This window comes from Merops nubicus, unplaced genomic scaffold (assembly GCF_000691845.1).
Source record: "Merops nubicus isolate BGI_N331 unplaced genomic scaffold, ASM69184v1 scaffold8140, whole genome shotgun sequence".
Lineage (NCBI taxonomy): Eukaryota > Metazoa > Chordata > Aves > Coraciiformes > Meropidae > Merops > Merops nubicus.
The window spans coordinates 1-12,991 of NW_008583492.1; the positions used below are offsets into that span (position 1 = coordinate 1).

The 12,991-nt window shown below is 48.7% G+C and overlaps 1 protein-coding gene across 1 annotated transcript; it reads right to left on the minus strand.

The window, feature by feature from the left end:
* Positions 1-3,334: 3,334 nt before the first annotated feature.
* Positions 3,335-12,742, minus strand: CUL9 (cullin 9). The gene is made up of 11 exons (XM_008940880.1): positions 12,416-12,742; positions 11,973-12,113; positions 9,982-10,146; positions 9,730-9,893; positions 8,749-8,842; positions 8,470-8,544; positions 6,267-6,377; positions 5,269-5,386; positions 4,785-4,918; positions 4,494-4,585; positions 3,335-3,536 (listed from the first exon to the last, which is right to left on the minus strand). Exons 1-11 carry the CDS (start codon positions 12,740-12,742, stop codon positions 3,335-3,337), a joined length of 1,623 nt encoding a protein of 540 aa, XP_008939128.1.
* Positions 12,743-12,991: the final 249 nt, after the last annotated feature.

Below are 12,991 nucleotides of genomic sequence, written 5' to 3' on the forward strand. Positions count from 1 at the left end.
AAGAAAGGGGAAAGACTGGAAGGCAGAAGGAGTGAAAAAAAAAAGTCACGGAAGGAAGTAAACTGAGGACAGAGGGAAAGGTGGAAGGGAGAAAAGGGGGAGGAAAGAAGGAAGGGGGAGAAGGGGGAGGAAAGGGCAAAGGGAAGGTGGGAAGGGAGTCAGGGAGGATCATAGAAGAAAGGAGTTATTGAGGAAAGAAGAAAAGAAGAAAAACTATAACAGCTAACAAAAGAAGTCAGGAAGGGAGTGAAGTGGGCAAGGAGGAATAGAAGAAAGCAGAAAGTCAAGAAGGCAGGGAAATGGAACTGAAATAAGTACATAAAGTGAGGACAGGGCAAGGGAGGGAGGGGAATGTGAAAGAAGGAAAGCAGGGAGGCAGGTAACACATTTGTAGATCCTGTACATTATTTTTGCAAGTTCCGTGCAATTCGACTGTAAATAAATTACAGGTTGTCATGATCTAGGGAAATGGATGCTCATCAGAAGTAATCATAGAATCATAGAATGCATTAGGTTGGAAGGGAACTCTAAAGGTCATCTAGTCCAACCCCCCTGCAACAAGCAGGGACATCTCCAACTAGGTCAGACTGCTCAGAGCCTCATCAAGTCTGACCTTGAATGTCTCCAGGGATGGGGCCTCCACCACCTCTCTGGGCAGCCTATTCCAGTGATCTGTCACCCTCATATTGAAGAACTTTTTCCTAACATCTAACCTAAATCTACCCTTTTCTAGCTTAAAGCCATTACCCCTTGTCCTGTCACTACAAACCCTTGTGAATAGACCCTCCCCTGCTTTCTTGTAGGCCCCTCTCAGGTACTGGAAGGTCTTTATAAGGTCTCTCTGGAGCCTTCTCTTCTCCAGGCTGAACAACCCCAACTCCTTCAGCCTGTCTTCACAGGAGAGCTGCTCCAGCCTTCTCATCATTCTTGTGTCTCTCTGCTGAACACGTTCCAACAGGTCCACATCCTTCTTGTGCTGGGGACTCCAGAGCTGGACACAGTATGGAGGTAGAAGGGATAGTAGGTAGGGAATAAAAGGAAATGTGATAATCACGCTGCATAATCTTATCTTCCACCAAAATCAACTGGCTTTAGGTAGGTGGACAGGACACCTAGCCCAGATAAGGAACATGTAATTTCTGTGTGATAAATAGCCAAATGCCTCATCATACAATTAGTGATGTACATCAATGGGTGAGTAAGATTCCCACTGTCCTTACTTAGCCAGTGAAACCATAACCCAGAGAGCAGCCTTGGAGGAACCAGCAGGGGAAGAAGACCCTATTGAGCATGACTCTAGTCTGGCACTGTGAAGAGACATCAGAAGTGTAGAATAAATAGGAAGCCCCACAGTAGTGTAACTCAAGACATGGATCAGTTGCCAGTGAAATACTACTGGCCATTTTCTCCACTTACAGAGCGAGGCTGGGGGGAGAGAAGGGGGAGCCCCAAAGGGCTCTTGCAGCTGATGCCAAGTGCCTGGCACAACCTGGTCCAGGGACAGTGTCAGGTGAGGAGTTTGACTGGGGCAATACACCTGTCAACCTGTCACACAGATGACCAAAGGCAAGCTCAGCTAGGACAGAAACCTCCTGCAGAGCAGAAGATCAAGGCTTAGCCTTATTTTTCAGTACAAATATTGTCCATGAAAGAGGGGCCTCACAATCCTTCTGACTAAAAGCCTTTTGGGTTTTAAGCAGGCATCCAGGAGACAGTGGGTGAGGAACTCCAGGCACGAGTCCCCGCATCTCCACAGCTCAGACATCAAGGATGTTCTGCTTTGTCCTCCAACAACTTAGGGAATTCAGGGTGTTCCTGGGAGGACTGTTCACACTGGGGAAGACAAGGCTGTCTGGGAAGCCTCACCACATCTCTCCTCCTAGTGGCCCTGAGGACAGGGCCCAGAGAGGTGTCACTCCAGTTGTGGGACAGGGAACCTATTTGCCATGCTGGGGGAGCAGAGTTGGGCCTTCCACCATGGCAGATTCTGGGGTTCAGCCAGAAATGCAGGGGTAGGAGGAAGAAGGGCAGAGTGGGAAGTGATAAAATCTGTCCTCTCTGCCTGGTTTGTCCCTGGCAGTTGTCCCTTGCCCAGCATCCCATAACAACCCCTCATCCCTTCCACATGATACCCAAGGCCTGAGAAGAGCAATGTATCTCCAGAACAAACCCACAAACCTCCAAATAAACCCTCAAGCCCCAAAAGCCATCCCACAGCTGCCTTCCGCTGGGCACCAGATGTTACCACCTTCATCAACATGCAAGGCTTCTGTCTTGCACCTGCTCCCAGAAACACCACCCCCATCGCTGTGCTGTCTGGCCCCTGCCCTCCTTCCCATCCCTCCCCATGGCTCCTGCTGGTCTCTGAACTGCTGAGGAAGGAGAAGCCACTTTGCAGGGCAGACTGCACAGCCTGACTGACAATTCCAATCCCACACCAGTTTCCCAAATAACTCCTGGGATGAGCACATCCAGGTCACATCCTCCTTGCTCAAGAATGTCCTGCTCTCCCTTCCCACCCATGTTCCCCACAAACAACAAGGAAGCTTGTGCTAGAAGAAAAATGTTTCTTTTTTAAACAGAATTTTTTTCAACTCCTGTTCCTCAGGGCTTTTTTTTTTTTTGCAAAGATAAAGTATTATCTGAACAGCATCTGCATATATATATATTTATCTCACATATATGTGTGTATGCATATATTCATACACTTAAAAACAGCCCTGAAAACTTGTGCCACTCATAGCAGCTCATTCTACTTCATAACAGAAAAGACAACTACTCCAATAAACAGCAAAAAAAGTTGTCCCCTTCAACTAGAAGAATGCACTGAACCACATCCAGCTGCAGCTCCAGAGGGAATGCCACCATCTCCAAATGGGAGGCTTTGACTTGAGTGTAATCACATCACTTTACAATATTGCTAGATGCTGGCTGGATTAGGCAGTACCACACTCACCTACATCCACTCCTTGGGGAAAGTACACCCAAAGACACTGAACAGTCCTTCAACAGGTGGCAAGCAATCCTCACTTTGCAGCTGGACTGTGACTTCCTAACTCAATTAGATACTTAAGGGCAGAAACTGAGACAACAGAGAAAGGCAAGGAGATGTCTTTCTGAGAGATGTGGACACAGTAACACAGTCCACTGTCCAGAACAATGTTTCTGCATGTTAAAGAGGAGTCACTGAGCAAGTAGCCTCCAGAAGAAAAGTCTCTTCACTCTATCTGAACACTCCTCAATGTCTTTGAGGAAAGATACTAAAATAAACCAAACTGGTTGAGACAGAGCAGAGGCAGAGGTCCGGGCTGGCAGCCTGGTTGACAGCCCAGTTCTAGTCATAGGCATCATCATCATCAAAGTAGGAGTCACAATCAAGGTTATCTGACTCGTCATCAAACAGAAAGTTGTCTTCATCAAGGTCGTCGTCATCATCATCATAGTCTTCCTGCCATTGGGATTCATACTCCTCAACTTCAACCTCTTTGCCAGCTTCGTCTGTGTTGCAAGTGTCACAGAAGTTGGTGCATTTTGGCCTATTGAGAAGAACATCAGAGTGGAGTCCTGGCTGGAAGCAGCAACCACAACCCAGCCCCACATCCCTCTTGTCTTCCCTACTACCACCACCTCAGCCATGCCTCAGGGACAGAGCAGCCATGCAGGTGCACCTAGGAGGTGATGAAATGGCCTTATCTATGCATGCAGCACAGGGCTGTGTCCAAGAGCCACGTGTGGCTGGGTCAACAGGCTGCTGTCTGCCACCAGCTCTGGTGTCTCAGCTTCATTCCAAAGAGACCAGAAACCCTGCTCTTTCTGAAAGACACTGTCTCTTGACCCAGTTGTGATTCTTTCTTGCCACACCCAGCACCCTGTTCAGCTCCTGGAAGCACAGAGGGGATTGGTCACACTGGGATAGCAGATGCCAGTTGTGTTTCTGGGCTTAAACAGCATGGCATTCAGATGATGACTTTGTTTCAAACTCATCATCTTCCAGTGACACTTAACACCTGCCAGCTCAGTGCTCTAGGGCAAGGAAACAAACCATCCATTTCACCTCCCAACGTACTATTTTACAGCTGAGTCACCTCTTCTCCATTCCCTTCTTAAAATAAATGTCAGGCCCTTCCATGTCTCCCCATGTCTGTTCTTCTTCTTGCTTCTCTCATCTAGACACCCCCTAGATCTCTGATACACCTCTGAAGAAAGAGTGGGACATTCCACAGAAGCCCAAGAGAGTCCAGGGAGAGCAACTTCCATAACTGGGTCTGCCACTGATAGGGCTTTCTTGACCATAACTGCATACTAAGCAGAGGTTTTGCCCTACCTCACTATGTCACTTATATTGTTACTGCAAACAACAACACAGGATGCAAGTAATCAGTTATCTATTATTAACTCTTTTGTATGTCACTGTGCACAGGAGAAAACTCTGGTCACCTGCTTTTTGTCTGTATTCACCCACTTTTCCTTATTACCCTGCTAAGAAAACTCACCCTATACAGGCAGGGGCTGAAGAAGGCACATTTGAGAGTTTCCCCTTTCTCTGACCAGGATCTGCCAAAGTCTGGAGCCCAACATGGAAATCCTGCTAGTATGGAAGAACAGCCAGAAGAGAGAGACAATATGCAGTTTGGGGGGTATTTTGTGCTGCAAACCCCTTCCCAACACACACACAGAGCACTGAGAGTCTGTCCCCTCAGCTGATCCAGTCCCTTCTAGGTCTGCCCAATGTCAAACTACAAGAGCACAGCAAGACAAGCCACCAGGAGGCCTGTGAACTTCACCTGTGCGGAGTGCCAGAGGATTGCGAAGAGCCGCTCCTCGATGCGGCGCAGCAGCTCCAAGCCAGCGCCCAAACGCTCTGCTGGCAGCAGCTGGAGAGCAGTGGCCACGTCCTCGTACCGCAGCAGGCTGTCCTCTGCAATTCAATCCAACAGAGTCCTCCTGCTTTCTACACTCTTAAGCACAGGCCGAGTCCCTTGGCTCTGATTACGGAGCTAGTCACAGCTACTTAGGTCTCCCATGCACGTATGTTCCTCTATCAGAATAGAACGTGCTGTTCCTTACTGCACCTATCTCCACCAACAGCCAAATTGATCCAGTGGACTTCCCCGAAATGACACCAAGAAGGCAAAATTGGGCTTGAAGAAGTGAGCGACACCAGCTGGGTGCTGGTGTGCATGCTGCTGGCCCGCTACAGAGCTGCCACCCTTTGAACCAGACAGCTGGGAATGCTCACCCCTGCTTTGGAGAGGCTGCGGGACTTACCCAGCAGGATCTGCAGAGCATTAGTGTGCAGCTCCAGGCTCTCAGTCTGCTGTTCCACAGCATCCATGCTCTCAGTGTCCTGGGTATAATAGCTGTACACACAGGAGTAGGCCAGCACCTGAAGCAGTACAGATCACAGTGCTCAATACAGATCAGGAAAGCATCCTCCTTCAGCTTCAGCATGGGCAAGAGGAGAGAGCAGCCAACCCTTCTAGGCTTCATGACCTACCAGTGGCCGAGAGAAGCCTGGCAGTGCTCATGGCCTGTGCTAGTAGCCCAGCGAGCCATTATGCCGAGTGACAGCAGTGCCAGGCTGCCTGCAGCTACTCACAGGATTGGAAGTAAAGCTGTAATTATTTTGTACTGAAGCCCAAACTAACTGACTGTTCCCACCTGCAAGCCTTCAAAAGAACACAGACTGTAAATGCCTAAGTGTGACTGATCAACAGGCAGAGTCAAAACAAGCAGCACACAGAATCTGCACATTGTTGGGCAGTGGCTGCACTGTAAATCCTTCATAATGTGGCTACCAGGGCATGCAGCAGGTACCTCAGTGCTCCCAAAACACCTATGGCTCATGAATTGAAGTTAATAAAGGAAAATCATAGCATAAGCATCAAGAGGGACTTCTTAACCGTAACACAGCATCAGGAGAGCTTTCAAAGGGTAAGTACCACCACTGGGGCATTTTAAAATGGAATAGACCAACACAGTGTATGAAAAACCTAAATATAGATCCTTGTGCTGATTCCAAGGTGTCTCCAAATCCTACGACCTGACTGTGAGGAGCACTGCAGACAGAGCCCAGCTCACAATGACAGCAGAGAAAGGCAGACATGAGCTCTTCCCTTGTCTTGATGTCATTCCTTCCCTTAAGCTTTTTCCATCTCCCCTTTTTTGGAGTAGAGCAAGGCCAGCATCTCCTCACTTAACGGCAGGCATAAAACAAGCCAAAAGAATTAGGCCTAAACATCAGCCAGCCTGTTATCCAGCCTTACCTTCCGCGCCCGTTCTAGCACTTTGCAGGCATCAAGAACAAAGGTCGAAGTCCTAATATTTGTCATCTCACGGATGGAAGAAACCCTGTTCCTCAGGCTCACAGCAAATTCCTACAATAATCAAAGGAAATTAAAAAAAAGTCAATGTCAAGTTCCACAAGATCAAAAAAATAGCACTTTCCACAGAGGTAATTGCTAAGTATCCTGAAGTACCCTCCCAGAAGATGAAGGCAGCAAGAGAGCATTTTCTGCATTCAACTATGACATTTCTATTGTGCCATCACTTCAACCTTTTCAAGTATCTCAGCTGTGGACAGAGCTCAGTTTTCAGTCATAGAATCATCAAGGTTGGAAAAGACCTCTAAGATCATCAGGTCCAACACCACCCAACACTACCATGACCACTAAACTTTGTCCTGAAGTACCATGTCTACGTGTTTTTTGAACACCTCTAGGGATGGTGACTCCACCACCTCCCTGGCCAGCTTGTTCCCGTGCCTCACTACTCTTTCAGGAAAGAAATTCTTCCAAAGAACCAATCTAAACCTCCCCTGGTGCAATAAGCTCATTTTCTCTTGTCCTCTTGCTAGTCACCTGGGAGAAGAGACCAACTCCCACCTCACTATGACCTCCTTTCAGGGTGTTGTACAGCACAAAAAGGTCTCCCCTCAGCCTCATCTTCTCCAGACTAAACAATCCCACTTCCTTCAGCCACTCCTCATAAGACATGTTCCCCAGATGCTTCACCAGCTTTGCTGCCCTTCTCTGGACCTGCTCCAGCATCTCAATGTCCTTCCTATCCTGTGGTGCCCAAAACTGAATCCAGTACTGAAGCTGTGGTCTCACCAGTGCCAAGTCCAGGGGCACGATCACTTCCCTACTCTGCTGGACACACTATTTTTGATCCACGCCAGGATGCTGTTTGCCTTCTTGGCCACCTGGCTCATGTTCATCTGTCTGTCCACCAACACCCCCAGGTCCCTTTCTGCCTGGCAGCTTCCAGCCACTCCTCCCCAGGCCTGGAGCGTTGCCTGGGTTTGTTGTGACTCAAGTGCAGGACCCGGCACTTGGCCTTGTTAAACCTCATCCAGCTGACCTCAGCCCACTGTTTCATCTCCCTCTTCATCCTGGTTGGGTGGTCTGTAACAGACTCCCACCAGGATATCTGCCTTGTTGGCTTTCCCCTTCATCCCTGCCCATAAGCACTCAACCTTACCATCCCAGCTGTTGAGCTCTATATAGTCAAGATACTCCCTAACATACAGAGCCATCCCACTGTCTCTCCTTCCCCTCCTGTCCCTGCTGAGGAGCTTGTAGCCATCCCTTACAGCACTCCAGCTGTACAAGTCATCCCATCGTGTTTCTGTGATGGTGACCATGTCACAGTTACTCTGCTGCTCCTCCTGGCTTCCAGCTCCTCCTGTTTGTTACCCATGCTTAGTGCATTGGTGTAGATGCACTTGAGCTGGGCTGTCAATTTCATCCCCAACACCCGAGTGTTTCCCCTGGGCTGATCTCTAAGGAGCCTGGTTTTATCCCCTTCCCCCTTCAAACCTTGTTTAAAGCCCTCTCAGTGAGCCCTGCCAACTTACGGGCAAGAATCCTTTTCCCCCTTTGAGACAGTTGACCTGCTCCCATTTCCCCCCCATCTCTCAGGTCCCCTCCCTCCGCCCAGCGACAAGAGGGCAGGGGACCCTCTGCCTCTTGTGGGTCCTCCAACTGCTGCTTTTGCCTCAGGGTGTGGCTCCACCAATCTATGTCCCTCTCACACTCCCTGATACTCCTTAACCTTTCTACTTCCTCTTTCAGCTCTGCCACCAGGCTGAGCAGATCAACCCCCTGGTCACCCCCCACACAGGCTGCCCTCTGGGAGGGGTGACAGGCTCAGGCACTCCCTGCAGAGACCTGCACAGCTACATGTCTGTGAGGGAGCTCTCTCAGGGTCATTGCTTCCAAGAACTGCACCAGTTTCAGCACATGAACACCACAAGTTAGGTGTTCAGTTCTCACAACAGATTTGGTAGAAGAAACCAGGCCAAGAACTATCCCTTAGAGCAAGGGTGAGAGGACCAGGCATCCTCACCTGGATCCAGAACTTGCTTCTCAGCTTCAGGTGAAATACATTGAGACACAAGAGAAAGGGTCCTGGCTCACCAGGGATAAGGCAACAGTCAGCACCTGCAAAGGAAGGAGGAGGTCTTACCTTTGCATGATGATGAAAGGTGCACCTCTCGTTGTAGTCCTGAAAACGCTTCTCCTGCCAAGCTGCTTTACTCACCTGAAAGGAAAGGCAGAAGTAACCTGGAGCCATTTCTGTCAGGTACCAGGATTGCCTGGAAATGGCTACCACAAGTACAGACTTTGACAATACCATCAATGTTACTGCCAAGTGCACAAAGCCCAGAGTAACAGGCACAAGTGGAGATCCTCACCCTCTCTCTGAGAGGCCAGCTGCATCTGAGCACAAGCATAAACCACTCACCATAGCAGAGCAGTTGTAATAATCCTTATGAGTCGGCCTCCAGGGCTTGAGGCAGCGCCAACAGAAGCCGTGATTGCACTTTGCACACGTCATACTGCATGGCAGGAGAAGAACAACGGGAATCACTGAGTCCTAACAGCCACTGGCAGACAGTTCCTCCCAGTGCTCCCCTTCATCCCAGGGCTGGAGTGTGCAACCCAGTCACTGCTACTTGCTCAGCATTTTCCTGCATGTACTTTTTTTAAAGCCTTTGCTGGGAACAGACAATGGTTAAAACCAGTCCCTGTGTTTCCAAAAACGAGCTGGGTCAGCCAGCAGCACAATCTCATAGTATCAACGTGCCGAGCACTTGAAGGCTGAACTAAGCATTCTACAGACTGAAGACTGAGCCCCTCACCTCTTCCCTCAGTAATGCAGCACTGCACAGTGCAAAAAGGCACTGAGCAGCCCCAGGGCTACTGGCAACGTGTGGGTACATATCACAGCTGGGCACCAAGGGCTGTGCCAGTGCAGGAAAGAAACAAATGGTGACTCCTAAGCCCTGGCTTCAAAGCCTGGAAGTAACTCCCCTATCATGTAAAAAGGTACCAGAGATCCAAGTCAGTTCAAAAGAGGTAGTTAAACTGCTTAAAGTTACAAGAATAGTTGAGTATGAGAGAAAAAATGATGCTGAGCTATCCACTCCCATAACCTGTACCTCTCTCTGTATGTCAACATTCACAGATGGTTAGCAGGTTCTGAGAGCAGACAAGCATGTGCTGTAAAAAGGTACTCAGTTCTGCTGTGGAGCTATCAATGGATTTAACTCAGAAAGCTGGGGAACATTTTGCTTTTCCTAGGAATTAAAAGCAATCATTCATTCTTCTAAAACTATAAAACAGGCCTGCTGCACTTCTTACTCCAGAGCCAAAAATATAAAAATAATGCACAATGGACTGTGTGTCTTTCAGTCTCCTTTAGCAAATGAAACCAGATACTCACTGCAGGCACCCCTCATTTTTCTCTATTTGAGCCTGGCAGCTTGGGCAGTGCTTCGAAATGAGCTTAGCCAGATGTTTGCTTTGGGCTTCACTTGTCATTCCCTCATAGTACCCATCATCATCCACCCACTGAGACATGTGGCTGCAGCTGGCAGGATAATGGGCCTGAAAAAGACAACCAGTCAACCACACAAAAGCAGAGTGGCATGTGCCAAACCAAGACAGCATTGACCATGATTCAGCTCAGCCTCACCTCTGGGAAGTTGCAGTTGAAGCAGGATATCCAGGAGCACTTGGAACAGGCTGCCCCATAGCCAAGTCCATCTTTAAGGAGGATCTGATCGCAACCCTGAGGGTTTGTGCACCACGTCAGATTGGAGCAACACTCAACAAAGCCTCTGAAGAGGGCGTTTTCATACTGCAATAAGAAACCAGGAAGGAGATTTAAGGCAGAGAAGCTGCAAGGTTAAGCCTTACAGCTGGGGTCTGGTGCCTCTGGACTCTAACTCTGACTGAAAAATTGCTCACAACAAAACAGCACAAAGTTGCAGGTCCAAAGAAGAGCAATGAAGCTGGTGAAGGGCCTAGAGAACAAGTCTAATTAGGAGCGGCTGAGGGAATGGGGGCTATTTAGTCTGAAGAAGAGAAGGCTGAGGAGAGACATCATTGCTCTCTACAACTACCTAAAAGGAGGTTGTAGTGAGGCTGGTGTTGGTCTCTTCTCTCAAATTACTGATGATAGGACAAGAAGAAATGGCCTCAAGTTGCACCAGGGGAGGTTTCAGTTGGATATTAGGAAGAATTTCTTCCCTGGGAGAGTGGTGAGGCATTGGAACGGGCTGCCCAGGGAGGTGATGGAGTCACCATCCCTGGAGGGGTTCAAAAAACGAGCAGACGTAGCACTTGAGGCTGTGGTCTAGTGGTTAGGGAAATGGTGGGGTGTAGGTTGGACTTGATGATCCTGGAGGGCTCCTTCCAACCACAGTGATTGTATGATTCTATGCCTGTATGTGTGACTCCTCACGAGGCATTAACACTCCAGCCATACCACATACTGAGTAAAAAGGGAAAGGACACTTCAGCGGGACCATCAGAGCAACTTGTTAAAACTGGCTGCAATTTATGTTGACCTGCAATAATATTTTTTAATATGCTAGACACAGCAATAGAATATTAAACCCTGCTCTCAGACAGGTGTGATTACAGGATCTCCAAAGCCAGTAAGAGCTAACTGCTCAGAAACATGCACTAATTCTCCAAGCACTTCTAGAAAACAAGGTATAAAAGATATATTGAAGGAAATGCTTTTTTGTAGCCTTCCCGTTTTGCTTGTCAGTTCGCAAGCTTCCAGAAAAGCTGTGAGATAGATACAGTGGCCTTTATAGCTACTGTTCATTTCTCCTTGTGATTGTCCACACAGGATCATAATGACAGTAATGGGCTGGAAGAGGAGGAGAATTATTTTTGGAGAAGGAACTACTGGTAGAGACCTGTCAAACAACAGCTCAGTGGAAAACAGATGAGACACCTGTTCTGTCCAGCAATTAACAAAAAGAGTCTGTCATGTGACAGCCACAGCTCTGCCATCAGGTGGGGAAGGCATTCAGCTTTAAGTAATAAGCAAAAATTGAAAGAATAGGGAGAAAAAGTAGCTTCTGCCTCAGAACGAGCAGCTCCTGCTTCCCCTGCCGACTGAGGACTAAGGAGAACAGAGCTCAAGAAGCCTGGTTTAGAGATGTCTGCAGACCCACAGACTCAGAGTGAAGATTAAGTCTGACGTGGTAACTTCTGCCATCCTCGCAGAAACCTGAGGTGCTCAAAGCCAGACTGACAGGAGAAAGGATATTTGGGTCATTGATGCAGTGATAAAATGAAATTGCTCAAGTGTTTTTCTCTTCATGCATCCCAGATTTTACAATCACTTCCATCCAGCACACCAGTAGAGGATGCTTTTAGTAGAGGATCTGCTACCACAGCTCTCACCTGGTCCTCAACTAAGGATGTACCTGAAATGTTGTTTGCTGGAGACATGTTTAGAGGAACTACCACTGTGCTCTTTAGATATTACCCTTTCCTCAATAACTGGTATTGTTCATGGCCAGAGACAACAGACACCACCTGCGAGAAATCTGCTCTGCCTCAATTGTCACACTGCCAATCTTAGTAATAGGAAGGGGAAAAGCAGCAGCGAGACTATCTGCTAGTGCTGACCAAAATGAAACAGAACCACCTCTCCTACTTCACCTTGGCTATGATCTCCTCAGAGGAAACAATGGAACAAATGAAGGCTGTCGTTGGCTGCGCGTGGCACTCGGATATGGGGCAGGTGCAGCTGACAATCATGCTCTGCTCAATGCGGGTGGTGAGGTACTCCTTCCAGCAGGGCTGCGAAGGCAAGAGGAGAGATCAGAGCCCATCAGGAGCTGCACCACAAGGGTCATGTCAGCCTGGAAGCCCACCCCACCCAGCAGAGGGTGCACGAAACCACCACTGAATGGGGGTAAGTACTCAAAAGCAGGAACAGACTAACCAGGAACTGAAGGATCACAACAAGGGAGCTGAGAAAAGAGAATGTATGAGCTTTCTGAAAACCACCTGATAACAGCTTCAGACAAAGAATGACTGCTGCAACTAAGCAGCAGCAATTCTCTACCAAGTTACAGGAGCCAACAACCAAAGACCTTCACCTTGCAGCAGTAGTGCATGCAGCAGAGCATTGGTGGCTTCTCAGTGGGACACAGCTGGTTCACACAGACTGGGCAGGGGGTCCCTGGGCTGGGCGGGGGCTGGGCGTTCTGTACTTGCAGCCCCGAGGAGATGAGCAGAGCTTCACGGTTCTCCACATAGCGCTGGATCAGGAAATCCACATTCCACCTGCAGTGCATGAGGAGGTGCCGAGCAACATCATTTGAGATGCTCAGGGTATCCTGGACCTGCTGTACTGTCTGGTTCATGAGCAGCTTGGCCTCTTCTGGACTAAGGGTGTGCCCCATTGGCACCTGCAGCATTGCCATGAGAAACTCCTCCGACCTGCCTATTCCAGGATTCAACCTGACATGGAGAAATGTGTCATGTCCATTCAAGGTAGAGATACACAACCCTCCACCCCTGCAGACATGAATCCCTACCTGTACAGGCAGTCTATGCTGTCCTCATCCAGAGATGCCTCTGGTGGCCTGCTCTGGAAAAGCATCTGTGCCTGGCCCCCAAGAGGCACTGTGGGTTCAGTAGAGATGTATTCCAAGACATGAGGCCTCTCCTCC